Below are 22,355 nucleotides of genomic sequence, written 5' to 3'. Positions count from 1 at the left end.
TGCAAATGAACTGCAACGATGGAAGAAAAATGATGAATAAAGCAGAAAGTAAAAAGGTTCGAATGGATATATTGTAGTGCTCTGAGAAAAGAGAAATTTGATATTGATCGAGAGTTAAATTTGAAGATGAATGTGCAATTAAAAAAATAAAATAAAAATGCTATTTTGTCAAAAGTGTATCAATACAATGTTCCAAACTGCTCACTGTTCAAAAGAACGATCATTCATTTTTTATGTGAACGAACAGATTCGTTCATTATAAAGATTCGTTCTTTTTGACCAGTTCGTTCATGAACGACACATCCTTAGTGGCTAACTACTAAAACAGTCACAGTAAGGTGGTTAAAAGGCTCGACCATCGCACCCAGCCGTGCAGGGACCCCCACTACGCCGACTCCCTGGACGGTGGAACCTAAGGCTTACAGCTAAGTGGTGGGGTGCGTGCAGAGAAAAGTAAGGTTAAAAGGGGCCAATAGCCACTAACTAAAAATTCGAACTTTCAGGTTGTGTAAAGAGAGCAATTCAAATAGATAAAAAAAAGGTGAAGTGAGGATACCCTAGGGACAAAATCAATATCATGAAGAAAGGTTGTAGGTACTAACAATAAAACAGGTAGAACTAGTGAAATTTAGAATTTTCATGAGGACTTCTAATGTTTACATTAAAAAATGATTTTAAGGAATATTTTTTGGTTTTTTAAAAATGAACTTATTTAAATTATGATAAAAATAGAATTGATCTAAATGTTGACAGCCTGTTTTTTTTTTAAATGACATTTCTTAAGATTTTAAACTATAAATAATTTAAATTCACTTATGCAATACTGCAAGAAATAAATAAAGTTTACCTGGAGGAGGGGGTTGTGGTGCAAACACCTGAGGTACAGGAACCATAGGCTGATGTGCAGGTAAATTTGGAGGTATAGCATAAATTGCAGGAGGGATACTTGGAGGTATATGCACTGGAATGGCTGGAGGAGTGCGATATCTTTCTGGTCTCCTATGGGAGGGCTCTTCTACATGTAAGTGACTATTATACGGATCCTCAGAATGCTCCAGCTCATTCACTGGATATTCATGGCTGTTTGAATAAAATTAAGTTAAAACCTTACAGAAGTAAATGAGCAGATAGAACCATAAATGTGTGCAACTAACTTTCATGTAATGCAAGCATTGTAACACAAGCAAAAATTACAAACAAATTGTTTTCTTTTTTCCCTTGACTTATAATTTTAAGAGATGATTATTTTCTGCACAACCAAACATTATAACAATCTAGATTTTAGCTAATTAACTTTGAACAGGATTCACAAATGGTAAGAGCCTCTTTATTTTTTGCTTAAAAAAAAGACTTTTGTTCACATGTTATGCAGGTAGATCAAATAGAATTCGTAAGAGACTCCCCGTAACACTGTCCCCATAAAATGCTCCAATGTGGCTGGTGCATTGCAGAGGCAAAAGGGCAAGGCCCAACTATGACGTTTGAGGACAATGGGCACAAACACCATGTGCCCTCCCCTCGCCCATCAAGATGATATATGTTAACAGAATCACATCAACTTTAGTGAGGTTGTACATTAAAATACACACTATATTTTTTATATAAGTAGAAGTGGTACAGGGTGATAAGAATTAACTTCAGGGTTTCGACAGGAACCGTGAAAAAAAATTTCCTCGACTTACATTACCAATGACTACCAGTAACTAGTTAACATAAGAATTCTGAGAAATTATTAAAACCACTCTTAATGACATATCTAATTATGACAAAACTAAAATTTATATAAATAATTTTGAACTGAATTTTCAAGCAGTATAATTGTTGTTGCAAGAACAACAAGTAATATTGTAAATATAGAAGTAATGCATGTTAGTTAAAAGGTTTCAATATGTTAAAGAATTTGATATCTTTTAACAACCAGTCATATTGAGCTGTTCCCCGATTAGGCCAGTGCCTATACCTTTGAAAATGGTAAAACGTTAAAATTAGAACAGGATAAAATCCATCAGAAAAGTAAGAAAATATAATAAAATTAATAGGAAAAATAATTTACAGGCGATCTGGGTTCGGGAAGGCGGTGGGGGATTAAAGCGGGAAAACGGTTTATCACGATTTCCGGCAAAACTACGAGTCCTATCGAAAAAGTAAACAACAAAGTTGTTGGTAATAGAAAGATCTACAACTTTTGCATTTGCTCTTTTTTTACAAAACCGTTTGTTAGAATCTCTACTTTCTGATATAATAAAAAATATATACAATAGTATGGGAAAATTTCGCAGAAAACAAAACACACGAAAAATTTCAAATTTGAATAGAAGAAAAAATAATCATTACATAAAATTTTAAGCTATTTATTAAAATTTACGCTTTAATTACTCAAAAAATGTAAGTTTCCTTCATAAATTGCTAAATTTAAAAATTGAAAATCCATGGAACATAGAGATTGCAAAAATCAGGCGAAAATAGTTAACGAAAGTCGACATACAAGCAGTATGTCGCGTAGTAATGCGCTTTTACTACAATTAAATCAGGCACATTTCTCAAACAAATTATAATGTTTTTATCAAAATCATTCTGTGTGTTTTGTTTTTGAATATACTGTAATTTGTTTTGTGTTATCTCTTGTATTGTTTTTTTGAACTGATCGTATTTTTTCTTTTAAAATATCAAAAAAAAAAAAAAAACATGAGATCGGAAATTTAATATGAGAGCGTTTTTATTTATTTTTCTTCCTTTGATTTTCTCTGTCTTGAAGTACGTAGCTATTGCACTCTTATCATTATATCAGACTTGCCAACTTTTGAAAACTGGCATAGTAAAACTTTTCGCGAAGCATTTAATAAAACCAAGACAAGTTAATTGATGTGTTATAACATTAAATGATGCATGAGTAATACTAATATAAGAATATGATAAAATTTATTTTAATATTACAATATTAAAATAAAGATAATTACTGCAATTTAAACATTAAATTCAATTTCAAATATAAAAAATCTAGTTAAATATAAAAATGAATATTCATATAATTCTTCCAATAGCAATCTTTTAGAAGTATATAATAATAGCTTAAACAGTTTCACATCCTTGAAAGATTTTTACTTTTTCAACCTCTCAAAAGTCAAAGTTGGGAGTAAAAATTTGTTTCAAGCTCAAGTCCTATCAATAATGCAGCAAATTTTGAAACACACAGCAATTTACTGTGTTGTGCTAACTTTTATAAAACAAATGCTGATAATAGATATTAAAAATAAAATTCAATAAAATTTTTTAAATATCCTCAAATTAAAAAAAAAAATTAAAAACGATTTACAAGGTGTACTACTATTTACATTTTACAAGATAAAAAGATACATTGATACTAAAAAAAATATTTTAAAACTCAGAAACTTCAGCATGTGAAGAAAATGCAGCTGAACTAAAGCAGCAGCAGTGGCTTTTAATTCATTAAAAAACTCTCCTCCGCTGCTTCTACCCAGGGACGTAACTAGAGGGGGGCAGACGGGGCTCGTGCTCGGGGCGCCAGATTTTAGGGGCGCTAAACTGACTTAATAAATGCTTAAATTTAATTTTTGAAAAACGGACAAGTTATTAGAAGCCACCCCCCCTCCTCCCCCCCCCCAAAAAAAAAGAAAAGAAACACGCTGTGCAGGCGCTGGCAGAAAGTTTGCCTGGTTTAATGTGGATAAAGAGTGGGAAGGATAGACAGAGAGAGAGAATAGGAGGGCGCAGTAAATAGCATGAATGTGTTTTCTCAGAGTGACCAATACTTGTTATATCTTATCTAAGAATTTTCCTCTGGGAAGAGGAACATGGGAGCTAAGCTGAGGGAAGTACACACCAATACAAAACAGCGGAAATGCTCAAATGTGCTTTTTCTACAATTAAACGTCATAAAGCTGTCAACATGATGTCTTCCTCTCGAGGGTGGGACCGTGTCTTTGATGTTCCAGTTTCGCCGCTTCGTGGCTAAAGGAGGGGGGAAACGGCCGTCTCTGACGTCATCCTGGAAGCACTGACTTGTGTATTTCCATAGCTCAATACTGGATTGCATCTTCAATTTTAATTTTTCTGCTCGCACTGTTTATCGCACCGGCTCCCCTTGCCCGTGCCCTGGGCATGGCATTTCCAAGAAACAGGAGAATTTTTCATACTTCATTTAAAATATTTTTCAAAAATTATCCCAGTGGTTTGAAATAAATTCTTTAATTCTTAGTATTCCTTCCTATATTGTTTTCCCTTTTTCGTTCGGTGAGGGGGGGGGGGTGTAGTTTATAACGAATTTAAAACACAGAAGCAAAAATAAAATAACTAATGACGAAAATTAAGAGCAGCTGCAACATAGGTTTTGGTATAATTGGGGAAAAAAAAGAGGTCAGACAGTGATAGGGGCAGACGGGCCTGCCGGCCGATGCGCCCTCAGTGCACCTTCGTTATTTTCTTTTTTGCACCCTCAAATTTGTGCGACTTCGTTTTTTTTTCCATTCATTCTTTTTTTTTTTTTTTTGCACCCCTTCAATCCTGAGCCTCTTCCTTTTCTTTTTTTTTCCTTGCTTCCTCAAACCTAAGCTCAATTTTTCTTTCATCCCTTGAACCTGTGTACCTTCGGTTTATTTATTTTATTTTACTTAATTTTTTACGGACTAAAACCTGTGCGCTTTAGGGGTCCCCAGACCCCTTAAACCTGTGGGCTTTCGAGGTTTTTTTTTTCTTTTTTTTGAAACCTTTGGGAGTCAAGGTTGGTCCTATCTTGGGGAATCCTGTCCGCCCCTGAATAGTTATGGATTTCAGAGTGGTTTTTTTTTAAAATTACCTATGAATTCGAAATATTATGCACTTTTTTGTTATTTCATAATCAATGATGTTTATTGAATGAAATTATTTAAGAATGTAAATTAATTGGAGATTAATAAAAAATATGCATATATTTGATGACTTGTGCATCTTTACATTTTAATTTGTATTAATTCGTATCGCTTCATAATTATTTCCGTTTTATAGTTGTGTACCTGAGTGGTTATTCTTTATTTTTTTTCGAGTTTAAAATCTTCTTATGAAACATACTTACCTGACAGAAGAAGCAAAATATTTAACAAAATTACTTAACATAAGTTCGAAATTTCTTCAATTGAGCATCAAGTCGAAAACATGAAAGGGTTGGCGGTGCATCTCTTTGATGTTCAGTTTCGTATAACGCATATTTTTCCATCTAGAGTTGCGCATATATTCTACAAATGCAATTATTTCAGTATATGTATATATTATAGCTTATTTCATTTATTTGAATCATAAACATCAGTAATTACATAGTTGATCATACTTTGAATGTTCATCAGTGGTATTTATTTGAAAAGTCACAGCCAATAGTTCTTGGAAATATCAGTTTAAAGTAAAGGTTTGATCTTAAAAATATTTCTTAGGATAATATTTTTGGGGGGTTATTAAAGAAACGGTATGTACCAACCAGCTTCTGATATTCCGTACTTATTCCTCAATAGTTATTTTAATATTCTGCAAAAATAATATTTTAATATATGTGTTTATTGTAGTCATTTAAGTACACAGCTATTTACATTTTGAATCAACATAGTAGTTACAAAATCTTTCCATTATACACGAGTAACAGTACTTGGGAAATATCTGCTTGTAATAACAGTAATTGCTTTAAAAATGCTTCATGAGATATTTAATTTCTTTCATAAAAGACGTATAAATGACGTATTGCCATGTGGTAATCAGTTTCTGAGTATTTATTTTCCCCTCTATGTTGTTGTATATATTTTATAAATGTAAATATATAACTATTTTGAACTAATATAGTTGCTATATATTATTAAATTCAATCATTATTCATTGAAAAATTCGTTTTTTACTTCTTAGAATTAATATTAATTTATTATATTATAATATTAATAATTATTCTTTCTCTCTTCTACAATTTTTTGAAGATAAACTTTAAAGTAAATGAATAACAGTAATTTCTCTTCCAAATCAGTAAAAGATTTTTTGTAGTAGTTTACGAATTTAATGACTCAAATAGATTACCATTTTCTTCTAATAAATTTATTTTAAGTTTTAGTCAAACTTGGTTCAGTTTCAAAATAATTATAGTTTGAAATCAATCATGATCAAGTTTCGTTCTTCCATTTTATTCGAATTCAAAATAATTCTCGTAAAATATGGGTGAGACACTAGTATCAAAGAAGGTAAATTAAGACACGAAGACTTAATTTTTTTTTTCCAAATTATGCTTTTATGTCCAAAAATAGGAGCGAAGCAATGCCATTTCCTATTGAAATCGTCCTAAAGAGCTCCGCGAGTGCTTCCGGAGCTACGTCACCAATTTCATGAGAACTTGTCTACCCCCTGAGGGAAAATCGTTACTGTTCCCTTGGCCGTAGCTCATGGCTTAGAAATTGGAGCCACTATCTTTGTCCAACGGGACCATTCTCTAAAGAGTCTCTTCTCTAGCTCGTACCACGAACTTTTTTTCTGGGTTTACTCCGTTCTCAGGATATTTTTTACTCATCTTGTATAGTTTTAAATCAATTTTAAGATATGTTGAAAAAACCATTTGAAGCTGAATTCAGAAAGAGAGCGAAAGACCACGAAAAAGAGGCCCCCAACAATCGAGCGAGTAGGTAAGGCATTGTTTACATAATTTGAATGATGTAATACAAATTTGTTGAATATTATAATTTTTCTCATTCTTGGAAAAAAATTTCACACTATAATAATGAAAATTCAATTTAAAGTTCGGGAGGCTGCCAATTTTTCTTTAGAAAATACTAGGGTTATTTTGAGGATAAATTGAACTAAAACGAAAAATTTTCGACAGTTTCAATACATTTTTTCCACCCATACAATGTTTTAAACAGGCTTAAATCATCAACGTCAATCAATGTGACAGAAATCCGCTATTTTTTACGGCTCTAAAGTTATTGAACTTTTCTTTGATATTTTTGATGCATACTTATAATTACAGTAGAACCTCGTTTATCTTGTCCCCGTTTATCCAGATCTCCGGCTTATCCAGATCAAATTTTTAAGGTAGAAAATTATATTCACTGAAATGATGTAATTCCAAATTATGATAGTCGGAATGAAACTGTCAATGTACCAAATATTTGCTCTTTATTTTTATTAAAAACACAACTCCTGCATAGGACATCAAATTATAGTCATCTTATAAACAATATGCATATTTGGAGTGTCATTCCTACACCACAGCAGCTGAACTAAAAATGGTTAAGTGTTTGCGAGTAACAATCCTATGTAATTTTGTTACAGCATTTTTTGCTGTTATAAAAGATGTCTGCTTATTTACGAATGTGTTTTACAAGTTACCCGGATTTTTGTTATCCGGATTGCCTTTGGTCCCCGCTAGTTCGGAAAAATGAAGTTGTACTGTAAATGAAAATAACCTGAACGGAAGCGCACTGAAAACATATAACATTTAACATTTTTAAGATATGTGTTTTTTTTTTTGCTTTTTTAAAAAGTTAACAGAAAAAGTTTTGATCTCAAGCACATTAGGTTTCTGTTTTTCTATTAACTGTTTCTTAGATGTCGCATTTATAAGGCTCATGGTATTATAGGCAGCGGACTCCTTTATCACTGCCCAATTCAAATATGACTTCCAATTGTGAAACGGTTCAAAAACGATACCAAATGGAATGTTATTTATCGATTTGTTCTACTGGTTAAAGAGTACTCCATCATGGTGTACCGAAAATTTACATTACAAGACATGTATAAATTGCAAATGCATTTTGTGTAAAATTCGTCTTTGGCTCATATGACTCAGTGATAAACAAAGGTATGTAAATGGATATTTTCAAGTTTTGAGTAAAACGCGATAGCCTAGGTAGGCTTTCATTGATTTTTTTCTAAACCATGCTATACAGCAGCACGTACCAGGGCTACTAGTACTATCTCTAGCCCGAAGACAGAAGAGGGGGTTCTCCTAACATTTGCACTGGTTATCTCCAAATTTTTAATTTTGCCCTAGTGTTAACATTATGAAGTTTCTCGGGGATTTTTTTTTAAAGTTTTGTATTGGGGGCGCCGAAACGAGGTCTTGCTCCTGTTCGAAAATGACCTAGTTACATCCCCTGCTTCTACTCCCCCCCCCCCCAGTCACACAGTGATCTACATCGTATCGACCACAGTGAGAAATCAGTCATCACTCAAATCTTGCAATATACATATTTTGCCACTTTCTTACTAGACCTTTTTCACAGAAATTCAGCAGTATATGATTCCTTGTCCCTTTGAAAACAAATTTTCTATGATTGCTTTTCCCGAATTCATTTGTACAACAGCATGAAATAAAACAAACACACACAAGTTGAGTCGTGTTTCAGAACTCGCTACGGACCACCTCGTTCTTTGCCCAAGGAATGAAAACAGCCCTAGAGTCAACCAATGAGCTTACAGAAGTAAAGCTGGGAGTGGCTAGTGTTGCCAGATCTTGGTCGAGAGCAAGCGGATTGAAACCAAACAGCTTCTTTCAGCTGGCTAGCTAGGAGGAAAAAACACTAATGGGCGATTTTGACACAATCTGGCAACACCGCAGCCGCATAAATGATCTGAAGAAAAGATGAGGTAAAATGGCCAGTTGTGTTTAGGAGGTAGCTTAGGGCAACGGAATGGTTTATTTGAATATGTTTCAAGCAAATCTGATATAGTTTTTTTCAGAGGGTTTTTTTTTTTGAACAAACAATTATGATTTGATTGAAAAACCAGTTTCAAAGCAAACCTTAGCTAAAAACCGTAAAAATCGGAGGTCTATCCGTAAGTCCGTAAAGTTTAAGTGACATCCATAAGTTTTACAGATGATCCGTAAAAGTTGGCAAGTCTGTTATTTTGACTTTGACAAGTTTGATTATTTAAAGCTGATGTTAAATTCGCAATTTTTTTTGTGATCATTGTCTACACTTCTCTTCATGGTGATATCAGAACATTAGTCGATCAGTGATATTTGCTATTCTATATGTGAGGATAATGTTTTACTTGAATGGTCTATAGAACATTGTAGCTTTCAGGAAATATTTCGTACAGAAGAGGGAAATGGTATGGGCCTCACAACCTGCTAATTATTTCATAGCAGCTGCTAAGATCATTCAAACAATGAAAAACTTTACTTAGTAAATACTACGTGTATTTTAGTTTGAATCAATCAGCTAAAAAACAAAAGTATTAATAGTTTCTTTCATAAATAGTATGCTTAACGTAACATAACCTAAAAAAAATTTAATACAGAAAAATGGTCGTTTTTAAGTCAAAACTTTCTTTCCTACTATTCTTTTTAATATACCTGAATGTTGAATATGCGAAGCTGTTCAAAATAACAATACAAGAGATAATACAATACAAATTACACAGATGATTTCAATAAAAACACTATAGCTCGTTTGAGAAATGCACCTGTTTTAGTTGCAGCAAAAGCGCATTATCATACTGCTTGTATGTTGACATTTTATCACTATTTTCGCATGTTTTTTGCAATTTCTATGTTCCACGGATTTTCAACTTTTTAATTTAGCAATTTAACGTGGAAACTTACATTTTTTGAGTAAGTAATGCATAAATTTCCAAAAAAAAAAATTATGTAATGATTTTTTTTTCAAATTCGAAATTTTTCGTGTTTTTTCATTTTTTAAATTTTCCCCATACTATTGTACATACATTTTTATACCATCAGAAAGTAGATTTTCCAAAAAAAAAAAAAAAAAAACGCTCTTAATTTAAAAAAAAATCAAGATATTTTGACCTGAGATTTTTCAATTGAAAATTACAATGTTTTTTTTAAATTCAATCAAAAATAGAAGAAAAAGAAAAAAATTTAAAAGAAAACAATTGCAGTGTATTTAAGACATAAAAAGGTAACTTTTCACTAAGTTTCGTGAAAAAAAGTTTTTTTATGGGAGATAAAAATAAAAAGGGCAGATACAGAAGTTGTAGTTCGTTTTATTACCTACAACTTTGTTATTGACCTTTTTTTGACAGGACTCGTAGTTCCCCCTCTTAACTCCCCGCCTTGAACTCAGATCACTCGTTAATTATTTTTCCAATTAATTTTATTATATTTTCTTACTTTTCCAATGGGCTTCATCCTGTTCTAATTTTTTTTGGTCTTAAACATTATTGGCACTGGCCTAAATCAAGAACTTTGGTTTTAATGAATGAATACTGCATTTTAACAATTAAAACATAATAAAAATATTTACTTACGTGCACAACTCAATTGCAAATGATTTCATTATTTGTCAAAAAAAGATTACTTTTGTAACAAACAACATTGAAATGCATAAAACGAATATCAATTTCAAAATATATATGCATATAACTTGGTTTTAAAATAAAAGAATTACAAAGTCTGAAAAAAAAAAAAAAAAAAACCTTCAGATAATCTGAGGCGACAGCAAATAATATGATGGCAAAAAACAAAGTTGATTTTCATTTAAGATCCACTTTTAGCAATTATTAAAAACACAGAGTAGTAGCTTTTTAGCTTTTACCAGTATTAATTTGAAAAACAAAGATTTTTTCTTGAAATCTGGACAACAGAATGAAATTGCTTGTGTTACAAATTTGAAAAAACAAAGAAACTAATAAGTTTATTAACAAAAATCACATCCAGAATAAAATTATAATTAAATTTTTTTCTTACTCCGCTACATTATATCTAGTATCTCGAGGGGACCTTTCATATCGATTGTAGTGAGAGTTTCGTTGTGATCCATGCTCAGCATGATGCCTCCGATCATAGCGAGTTCTATAATCTTCTCTTTCACGTGGATAATTTTCATTTCTTTCATCTATATACGAAAAAAAAAAGTAAACACATATTTCAAAAAGAGATTGAGGAATTACACTCAGAATTGTTTTCAAGTTCAAATTTGTTTAACAATTTTTTATTCTAAGAAGCAATGAAGTTAGAAAGCTTATGAAATTTTATATTTTATTAAGTATCAAAAGTAGTTAATAAGCACATACCTCGATTGTTTCTTTGATTGGGATATTGTTGACGCACAGGCACTAAATGCTAAAAATGAGAAAGAAGGAGGGTGAGATTTCTCAATACAGAAGAAAATACATTCCCATCTGTTACAGATGATTAAAATTATACCTACATTGAAAGGACCACCATATTTATTTTTACGATAATTGGTAATCGTCCCTATTGTGCTTATAGGATTTTCATAAGATGAAGTTTCTTCTCTGTAATGGCGGTTATCACTATGCCGAGATCGACTATATCTTGATCCTGAATGGTAATCGTATCTTTCACTAATATGTGGCTCCCGACCAATCGTTTGAATGGGTAAAGACTCTTCAACTAAATCTTCAGGAGGCTCATCAGCTAGAGGAGTTCCTGGCTGCATATCCAATCTAAAAATAAGTCATTCCAATTAAAATGTAAACATATTTTTGCTATGTACAAATGATCATTGTCAAAATATATTACTAGTTGATGTAAATGTATATATGTACATAGTGAACTCACACTGCAAAGCGATTTGACTTACGCAAAACGCCTATAATGCGAGTTTTTCATGAGCAACAAATTTAGAGCTAACAAAAATTCCTCGCCCACAACACAAAATTTTTTGTCAGAAAGCAGAAATCAATTCTTCACTGTCTTGTTCTTCTTCTGACAAGTCATCTGATTTGCATGCATGGTCAGGTGAAGACTTAAAACTCTGAGAATGTGCGGCATAAATCATCATCATCATCTTCATTTTTATAAGTTATAAATATAAATTACTGTATCTACTTACAGTACTAGTATATTAATGCATCTTGTTATTACTACATACTGTGTGTACTATACTGTTTTATTTTATATATCTCTCTCTTATTCATCAATGATTTTGAGCATTTTAACAATATTTAATGTTGAACAATAGCTTTTTTTTTTCAATACAGTAAAGTTCTTCTTTATGTCAGAAATGGTAATTAACAGTTCAGAAATTATTTAAAACAGTATGATAGGTATTTACCAATGTCTAAAATAATTACACATGTTTATAAAAATTCGTACACATCCTTTTTTTGCAATGCAAAATTTCAACTTGGGAGAGTGGTTTTGGCACGTATCCCTCACCTAAATTGAGACTTGACTATATACATACGCGGTCAACCCTCATTAATTCAGACTTCACCTTCTACAGGCAGCCATTTAAATGTATCTTGTACATACTGTGTGATTGAAAGGAGAGTTAATGCAATAATGTATTTTTGTAGGCCCGTAAAGTAATGTATGTATATTTATGTACATTAGGGTGGATCAAATTTTTTTTTTTTTTGGAATTCCAAATCGGTCAGGGTGAGAAAAGTTTTCCACTAGGAATAAACAATTACCTTCATGCTCCGCAAGGTGGTCAAAATTTGTAAATAGAGCCCAAAAATGCATTTTTCTCCTTTACAACGTTTTAAAAGTCTTGTTGAAACTTGGCAAGAAAAATTAAAATACTTCTTTCCAACTAAAAATGCTTATAATGAATATGACGGAATTTTTTTTTGATATATTTATAAATTTTTCCACTTATTTTCAAATTTAAGACGTAATTAGGAACTTTGTGACCAATACATGGCATGCCCCCCCTTGGTAGTGCAAGAAAAAGTGCTATTTATGGCATCAAGGTCTAGAGGTCAGATTTAATAAATGATTTAAATATTAATAATGTACCTTAAATTAACTAAAAACATTTCCATATCATACAGAATTCAACTTCTACGCAACACAATTGTTTCATTATCAATACCATATATTCTTTCCATTCCAACTCTCTTTAATTCAAAAAGTTCTATTTTTTTAACTAACCTGTTGTATTGATTTTTACAGACCTGTTCATTTCCAAGGTTTAATCTTTTTTCCCCCATTTAGTTACGTTATTTCACTTCATGAATTCATAACAGTTTTAAATTCATATAAATAATTCCTAACATTCCAGTTTATTTTTCTCTAAAAAGTGAAAGGTTTCCTTAAAAGGTCGTTTTATACGAAAAAACTAGCACTATTAATACTTTTGTAGCTACAAAATTTTAAATCCAAAACAGCATACTTTTAAGGAATTGTAGCAGCACTGACAGACTAGGTGTGACACGATTTAAAAAAAAAAAGTTCACAAGTAGTGGAGAAGGATGAGAACCAAACCAGAAATACACACATACAATTAACTAACTTTTAGTGCATTAACTAAATTTTCGTATATACTCACTCTTCATCTACGTTTTCTTTAGGAGACTTTCTAGGACTGCTAGTTTTTTCTTCAACAATTTTCTCCTTTACAGGTTCCTTTTTACCATCTTCGGAATTATCAACCTCGACTTTACTTTCTGCAGGTCCATCATGTTCTTCATGAACATTATCATCATTTTGAATATGTGCGGATTGAATCTCAGTCGGATGCGATTCCACAGTGGAATCAGGAGAGGGCTGTGGAGATTCTACAGATTGAGAAATAGATGGGGGAGACTTGACTAATATGACATGTCTTGCACGAGTGTATCCGGTTTCATTTTTGAAATTTAATACTGCAGTACGTAGGAAACGATTTGGGATTAATGTATTTGGAGATACATCTGTATCATGACAAACTGGGCATTCATGATTATCCGATTCCAACAAAACTTGTCGTACACCTATAAAAAAATTTACCAAATATAAAATATTCATACAAAGAAATATTACACAGAAACAAGAATTAAAATACTGGAAACTTTCACTCTGTTTTGTAACTTATATATAAGTTCTAAGTTGCTTGCATATTAAAATTTTTTGTACATATAGTGTTATCACAGCGGTTATTTTTAGAAAAGTTATTATTTTGCTACTACAAAGTTACTACAAACAAAAAGAAAAAAAATCTAAGAAACAACTTGTATGTACGTTTAAAGAAAAGAAAGTTGACAGAAGTAAGCAATCTGTTGTGACAACTTTGCTCACAGATTTTAAAACCTTGAATAAAACTTACATTCATCACAAAAGCTATTTCCACAGCAAGGAATCAGAACAGCATCCTGTAACAAATCTTTACACACCATGCAAAGTAATTCTTCTCTTATTTGAGCCTCTTGCTGAACAACTGGTTCATCCTGAGGAACAAAAGGTGGCTTTTCTTTTTTTACTTCTTTGTATGCTTGACTGTAATGAGAAAAGTTTTAGAAACCTCAAGAACATTTTCCCTCCGGACATTCTTTCCTTTTCGATACTACCCCCAAAGAAAAATGCAAATCAAAATAAGGAAGTTTTAGATTGAAAAACAAAACGAACGCATAGGATTGATTGCAAGTTCCACATTAACAAGATAACTTACTGATCAATAAGAGGAACAGCATAATCTCCTGTACTTGTTAGAAGAGCCCCTCTATGTTCAGGACCATCTACAGGAACCATAAAACTACGAGGGATTCCTGTACTACGTTTCACGTCCGGCTACAATAAAATAAAAATAACTAAAATTCAGCTGGTTCTTCAACCTAAGAGCCAGGAAAGTTGAGCAATTATTAAATGAATGATTCTTACATTATTTGTTGGGCAGTCTTTTATCCAATGCCCCTGCTTGCCACAACGGTAACACGTATAAGTAGGGGGAAGAGGTCCTGTCATACTGCGGCTCTTCACATATCTATTTTGAGAAGCATGCAAATTATTTCTTTTTTTTTTTTTTAACTTAAAGAAAGGAAAGATTTGAAACAAAAATTAAAACAACTTAAAGGAAAACAAAGCTCTTTTTAGCAATTTTAGTTTGTAACCTTAAAAATGCACGACAAATACAACAAACAATAAAGTTAAGAACGGGAGGGGGGGGTTCTTAATAAGGTTACAAATTTATACAACTTAACAAAAACTTCTTAGTTACATACATATACAGTAGTTCACAAAAGTTTTGAGACATGAGTGTTTTCCAGTCTTAACCTTTTTCTGTAATCAATTTCTTATGATAAAAATTAGTAATTTGTAGCTTCAGTCATCTTGGGTGATGAAAATCTAACAATATATGTGAAAAATGTTAATTGACAAGTTGAAAGCAGTAATCTTGAGGCAATCCAAAACCTTCAATATTTAAAAAGTTCTAATACTGGACTTAAGCACAAACAAGAAAGCTGTTCAAATGAGCACAGAGACGTCCACCAAATATTGATTTACATTAGACAATATGAGACACTTCTTGGAAGCGGCAGAATTGTGTACACGAGTCCCTGCAAAAAAACAACGAACTCTCACCTGGGCAGGATGGGATATTGTAGCATTCTTCAAAGACAGCAGCCTCCCTCAAGAACCTCAATCAGAATCAGGGTTGGCCGAATTGGACCCAATTGGGTTGGATCCAATGGGTTTTTTGAAAAAACCCATTTAAAAAAACCCATTATTTAGCCCACTTTTGGGTTTTTTAAAATTTTCTGAGAAGTTTTAAAAAAAATTAATTAATTTAAATACTTTTACAATTTAAACTTTTTTATTTGTTCTTCACCACAGACATTGAGTATAAAAAATGAATTTTGAACTTTAATAGTATTTCTTAACTCTTAACGGCATTAAAAAAAATACTTCAAAGATTTTAAATGAATGTATTTAACTGTTTTTCTTTAACTGGTCAAAAAATAACTCAAATTATCTTGACCAAGTCCCGTCACGTCTGATTTTCTCAATATATGTAGATTGTACAGAGGAAACTAATCTAGTTAAAAGGCTTTCATTTGAATTATTTTCTGCTAACCAACACGTCACAAATCGCGAATAAACACAAGGTATATTTTTTAGAAATAAACAGATTTTTCAAACGGTTGATAGAAAACAGAACATGTACAGTATTTTCATTATCTTACGAAAAAGTTTAATATTTCTCACTCTGTACACAAAAATAGAAAAACAACCAACATAAAATTCAAAAAAATGTTTTGATTAAGCTGGAATTCAGTAAAAAGGGATTTAAACTACTTGAGGTTCTACAGTAGTTTTGCATAACAAAATGAAATACAATAAAGTAAAATGCAAAAAAAAAAAAAAATGTAGTAATTAAAAACGAACAATAGATTTTATCACTCAAGAAGTAACTTTGCCCTAACTGTTGGTAATAATGAAAATTAAAAAATCAGAAACTTCACCATTCGTGGGTTTTTTTGTCTTTTATAATTTCTTGTGAAACGCTGAATTTTAACTAGTTTCCCAGCTTTTTTTAACCGAAGACAATTTTTGCACTTTGTCCATATACTTGCGCTACAATATGCCATAAGTATCCCACATTTTCCCTAAAAAAAGGACAAAAAAACCCACATTTCTTTTAAAAAACCCAACTTTAGTTGGGTTTTTTTGGGTTTTATTCAAAAAAACCCCAAAAAACCCTGGGTCCATGGGCTTTTTTAAAAAACCCCGGGTTTTTGCCAACCCTGATCAGAATGGGCAAAAATCCACAGGTTTAGCTTAGAGTCTAATTAAATCCATGTCTAAATAATGAGACACAGTCCTCAAAGCGAGAGTGGATGTAACTAAACTTTAAATACTGCTCTATTGCATTTCATTCAGACTATTAGTTTCAATACTAAAAAAGTCCAGAAAACTGAAACATATCAAAATGTTTGCTTAAGTTTTTTCAGATTTTTTAAATAATTTTAAATTTATACTCAAGTTATAATTGCTCTAATGTTGCATTTTGTAGAACTTTAAAACCTGTAAATTACTCAAACACTTCCCTAAGAAATAATGCTAACAGAAAAAGTTAGGGCAGAAATACATATCTCTCAAAATTTTAGTGAGGTACTTCCATCTCAACAGAACTATTCTCCCATTTAAATTCAGTTGGCTTGAGTACAAAATTTGTGCAGAATAATTAGAGACTGACAGAACATGAACAGCCAGATGACATTTACAAATTCAGATTCATTACTAGTAATGTTTAATTAAACATGTTTCACACAATATCCATACTTCAAGGGTCTGAACACTATTTTATTAGAATGACAATACAAATGTAGAAATTTCCATTTTCAGTCAATAGCCATTTCAAGTAATAGGAATAACTTGGTCAGGATAACTTTTAAAAACTATTCCGGGAAAAAAAAAGATCTCAATGGCTCATCATCAAGAAATCTCAGATAATTACAATAGTAAATACAGTTTAAATTGGCTAAATGTTGTCAAAAGTTGTTTTGGTAAATTTTTTTTATGCATGAATTACAAAAAGACTTCTCACTATAGCATTGAGCATATCACTATTTGAATTGCTTTATGAAAACCTTAGCTGCTTATCTACAGAGTTCAAAAGAAAAGAGTCAAAATACTTACTTTGATGGATCATATTCCTGACTAGATTGGGTAATCATAGCTTTCACTTTATCTTCTTCTGTTGTATTGGCATTTACCAAATCAGCATTCTAATAACAGAAGATAAATATGGAAAGTTATTAAAAAAAAAAACTATTGTATAAAATAAGTAGCATATACATACATAGAGCTAAGCTCACCTTGACAATTCTGTCATAGCGAATTTGACCTAGATCGTCCTGGGAAAGAAAGCATAAAAATTATCAATGAGGAGGGAGATAGTTGGTATTTCAACAATTTACAAGTTTCCTTATAACAATAAAATACCATGGGTATCCTACAAAAGAAGCATTTGCAAGTTGCAATAGAGTATAAAAATTATTCCTTATTTTTAAGATTAAGCCATGAGACATTTCTTGATGTAGCAAAATAAAAGTGAATAATGTCATAATATGAAAATTTTTGAAGCTTGAGGGTATATGCTACATGTCTAAGTATAAGGTGTATATGGAGCACACCCAATGGGAACACCCCTAGTCATCATCATCATTCATAGCACAACAGCCCAGGGCATGCCAAGGCTTTCGGAAACATCTGTTTTCCAGCCTCCTCTATTCACAGGTAAGCTCTCCTAGTTCTTAAGACTTAAAGATAACACAATCTTCTTCCACAGCATCCACCCAGCACAGCTTTGACCTGCCACGTCTTTTAGTGCAATATGGTTTGTTCATAAAAACTCTCTTTAGAATGCAGCTATTGTCAAAGCAGATAACGTGGTAGAACCAATTTAGATGTCTAATCTTAATAGTGTGGACAACATCTGGCTGTTTAAAAACCTTTCTCTTTCTTGAGGCAGTATATAAAAAACGATGTATACGTTGCTTTTGAGTTATCTACTTCATCCATCGTTACATTTGAGACAAAAATAGGAGGAAAAAAAACAATGAGACTTCTAATAATGATAAAACACATTATTTACAACATCCACACTATGATCCCATACAATGCAGTGATAATTGATCATATAAACAGGCAAATACAGACCCCGAAGTGTTTTTTTTGAGGGAAAAAAGTAGGAAATAAGGAATCAAAAATTTAAAAAGTAGGAAAAGTAGGAAAAAAATCACTTAAAAAAGCAGGAAAAAATAGGAAGAGAAAGGACTGAACACACGTCAAGAGGAAACAAATTTTATTTCTAATGTAAAATAAGCTAAGAGCTTTTTTGATTTAAAACTGTCCCAAAAATAAACTAACAGTACTTTTGAAGTATTAAAGGGATTTAATAAAAGACCGAGTCATAAAAAAAAACCAAAGAAACAAGCTGACAATTTTCAGTATGAAAAATAAAAAGTGGAAACAAAGATATCAAATACATAAGTATGAAAATAAAATCCAAACAAAGAAACACCTTTCAACGATATAGTAATAAAAATTTTAAGTGTGAAAGAATAAAATGCAATATAGCGATCTCAAAATAATAATAATAACAATAATAATAACTCATATTTTGGTGCAATAAAACCATTTTTGTTAAAGATTTGTTTTGTTAAAAACGAAAACATTTCACCAAGAGCATCCATTTATCATTTAAAAATACTAACACTTTCTGCTCCTGATATCATAAACTATGATACAAAAGCAAAGCAAATATTAAAAATTAGTTTTAGTTAAAAATAATCAGCAGCTGATATGCATTCTTGCATAAACAGAGGCAGATGTTTGAATTTGAAAAAAAAAAAAGGTAAATGACTGAAAATGCAGAACTAAAATAAATGTGTTTTTCAATGTGGGACATAAAATTTATAATAAAATAATTAAGCTAAATAAATAACAATATAAGTAAACTAAAGGGTTTGTATTATGTTATGTATTTTTAGCATACAAGAAAATTTTTCTTTCAGGAACGTCATATAGGGGGGTCAGTGAGAAAAATTTCTCCCTTCCCTGGCTTTAGAAAATTAATGCTTAACTATAAGTTTGTCTGGTTTTCATTGTTTTCAGACAAAATTTGCATTCAGAACACATACTTCGCTAGCCATCCCGGGGGGAAAAATCAAAATGACGGGCCAGTTTTAATTTTAATCAAGCAATAAAAACGAATATTGTTTTATTGGTTTGATGATTTGTTACCTTCTTTTTCCAAAATTTTTGTCACGGGGAAAAAAAAATCCATGCATGGTAAACATAACATTTTTACTCAATCCTCACCATACAACAAAAATATTCATTCGGAAATTGCTCACGAAATTGAGAGTGAGGGGGGAGCAACTCCTCGATGTTGATGATATATCAGATTAGAAAATACCCATTAAAAAGAAAATGAAATACAGTACATATTTGCTTGTGGCACTCCCCCCCCCCCCAACTTTTAAAAATGTGAAGAAATAAAAAAGAAATCTTGCATTAAACTGGATTTCCGTTTTTTCTCTAAAAATCGGGAACGTTTTGCCTATCTAGGTTTTGCCGAGGGTTTTTTTTTTTTTTTTTTTTTTTTGCAAATACCCTCTTTGTAAGGAAAGAAACTGAAATTTTTATAAATTTTATAGTCATGTTTCCTATTTAGAATGAACAATAATCATATTTATGTATGAAAAAAGTTAGTTTCTGCGATTATTTTTGAAGTGTTCCGTTTTTGCGAATTTCTGTTATATGTCGCTTTTATTTTGTACTAATATCAAGAAAATGTGTACATTGTACAGGTTTTTCATTTTTTGCTTCCATACGTACCTTTTAAGAATTTACATTGCCTTTCTGTTTAAATAGAGCTCCATTTCCCTTCTATGCAAAAAATTGGTGAATAGGAAATTCGGCTTTTTCCGCACTTTTTGAACAGTAGGCCGTTTACTTTAATTAAAGCTTCTAATTGACGGGTAAGTAATCTATAATAGCATCAGAATGAGCCAGTATCCATTTCTTTATTGTTTCGTTAAAACTGTAGGACTGAAGTCGGGGCGATAAAAAGAAAAGTCGATCATAAACGCAGCAACGGTAAAAAAGTCACTTACGAAAATTTAACTTTTAAATACGCAGACGTCGCGGCGTTCCTTCCAGAAATTACTGTAGTCAGTCAATGAAAAGTTCAGGATCCGCTTGTTTCTTTTGCTTCTCAAAATTGAAACATGCATAAAATTATCGGTGCGGCATTGTAAAAATAAGAATCAATGCACAATTAGAAGTGCTACACTAAGGAAAGAAAAAGTAGGAAAAAAAAGGAAAAAGTAGGAAAATAAGGAGAGAGCTCTAAAAAACAGGAAAAAGGAGGAAAAATAGGAACTCTTCGGGGTCTGCAAATACTATATGATGCACAAGGTATTTATTATTCTATTATGTATTTTAAAGTATACTGGGAGAAAGAGAGGTTTATAATAGTTCTCAAAACAATACAGCAGTTTTTCTATTAGAACGATACTTGTTTTTTACTATTGTAAGCATAAGAAGCATTTTTAATCAGATTAAATTTAAAATAAAATTATTTTTTTCTTAAGATTTATTGAACTCTCTAATTGTTACCGAAAAAGAAAAGAAAAAAGCCTGCTGAAAACTTGATATTTTTATTCAAACAAAATTCTTCATTACTCTTTTTCATCACTGCCAAAAATAAAAATGAATTTAAAGGAAATTTTAAAACTTTTGATAAAAGATATTAAAGATGGGCTCAAGGGCTTCCCCTGAATATTTTTTGAAAGAAACTCAACTGTAGGACACCTTTGATTAAGCAAAGGTAAGCGAAGGGGTTCAATACACTCCTTTGAAAGTGTTTAGAAATTCAAGTTTCAAATAGTAAACAGTAAAAAATCGCCCCCTCCTTGAACATTTTCTGGATACGCTCATGCCGTGTGGTAACTATCGCTCATGTCAGATGCAGGCAGATGCATTAGGTGGTTAGTAAAGTATAAAAGGAAGACAAATACTTACATCATCTATTGGTAGTGGGAGATCTTGTTTGTCCCTGAAAGAACAGATGATAAAATGAGCTATTTGAGCTGGGATATATATATATATATATATATATATATATATATATATATATATATATATATATATATTACTTCACTAAGCTCAAAATTAATTTTTTGATTGCTCAACTGAACGAAAATGTCGTACTTAAAACAGTGCTGAAGTCAACCACATCACTCTTGTTTCAGTTAATTTTAGTGATAAATTAACATTTTAAAAATTTCTTTTGGTGTGTGTGTGCAAAGGGAGAGAGAGGTACTTTAAAATAAAAAAAAATAAAAAAAAAGAAACCCAATGCATTTGGCTTATTTATTGTAGTTAATCTGCTCTTTACAAAACTTTACATAAAAAGTGAAGAATACAATGGAACCCCTTTCATATTTCTATATATGGTAAGTTCCCCAAATTCCTTGTGATATTCTGCAAGGTAAAATCATTTGACAAAAATTGTTCAGCAAGCGCTTCAAGAATCGTATTGCACGTGTAGAAACGTGACCTTTTCCAAAAATCGCGATTTAGAGATCAGAATCGTTTCATACATGGGTATGAAAGAAACATTTTATTTATTTGTTCAGTAATTAGTCCCATTGCAGAAAAAAACATGAAAATAAAATTTCAAGCACACATCCTTGAAAGCAAATCCTTGATGCACTATGTCTCCATTCTCGGCACCTTAAAGTGCTGAACTTAGTTCTTCCAAACATTGAAGAGTTCCAAGTGCTTTGACACTGTTCCAAGTATTTAGTTCCATTAAAAGCAGTGTTTTCCCTCAGATCATTTTTTTAAACATCTTTGGAGTTGCATAATTTTGTCTTCTTTGGTAACAGGCCGTGCTGATTGGTTAGATATTATTCCCATTTAATGAGTTTGAAGTATTCACTATATGTTTTCGTCCACTTCTTGAAAATGGACTTATTTCCAAGGTCCTTGAAATGAAAGATTGCATTACACTGTTTGTAGAAGCACATTAAGCAAACTGTCACTGTCCTAGCTTTAACAACTTTAATATAGCAGTCCTTTTGCCTGACATTATTAGAAGGCCAAAAAACAGTACATAAAATAAGATGTATTATGAAATATTTTCTACTTAAAATGGTAGACAAAAAGAAACAAATTTGTATTA

General features: G+C 31.6%; 1 protein-coding gene across 1 annotated transcript in view; it reads right to left on the bottom strand.

Annotated features, from left to right (window-relative positions):
• The window catches only part of LOC129216170 (E3 ubiquitin-protein ligase RBBP6-like), a 66,721-nt gene that overhangs the window by 13,951 nt on the left and 30,415 nt on the right, over nucleotides 1-22,355 (bottom strand). Inside the window, exons 3-13 of the mRNA XM_054850341.1 lie at nucleotides 21,191-21,224; nucleotides 17,476-17,514; nucleotides 17,297-17,385; nucleotides 14,537-14,639; nucleotides 14,328-14,446; nucleotides 13,986-14,155; nucleotides 13,230-13,653; nucleotides 11,139-11,397; nucleotides 11,002-11,050; nucleotides 10,676-10,823; nucleotides 848-1,080 (exon numbers count right to left, since the gene is read on the bottom strand). Of these exons, the coding sequence (XP_054706316.1) occupies nucleotides 848-1,080; nucleotides 10,676-10,823; nucleotides 11,002-11,050; nucleotides 11,139-11,397; nucleotides 13,230-13,653; nucleotides 13,986-14,155; nucleotides 14,328-14,446; nucleotides 14,537-14,639; nucleotides 17,297-17,385; nucleotides 17,476-17,514; nucleotides 21,191-21,224 (1,667 nt within the window). The remainder of the gene's footprint in view (nucleotides 1-847; nucleotides 1,081-10,675; nucleotides 10,824-11,001; nucleotides 11,051-11,138; nucleotides 11,398-13,229; nucleotides 13,654-13,985; nucleotides 14,156-14,327; nucleotides 14,447-14,536; nucleotides 14,640-17,296; nucleotides 17,386-17,475; nucleotides 17,515-21,190; nucleotides 21,225-22,355) is intronic.

This window comes from Uloborus diversus, chromosome 2 (genome assembly GCF_026930045.1).
Source record: "Uloborus diversus isolate 005 chromosome 2, Udiv.v.3.1, whole genome shotgun sequence".
Taxonomy (NCBI): domain Eukaryota; kingdom Metazoa; phylum Arthropoda; class Arachnida; order Araneae; family Uloboridae; genus Uloborus; species Uloborus diversus.
Note: the sequence above shows the minus strand (reverse complement) of the source record. Positions and strands in the feature narration are given on the sequence as shown.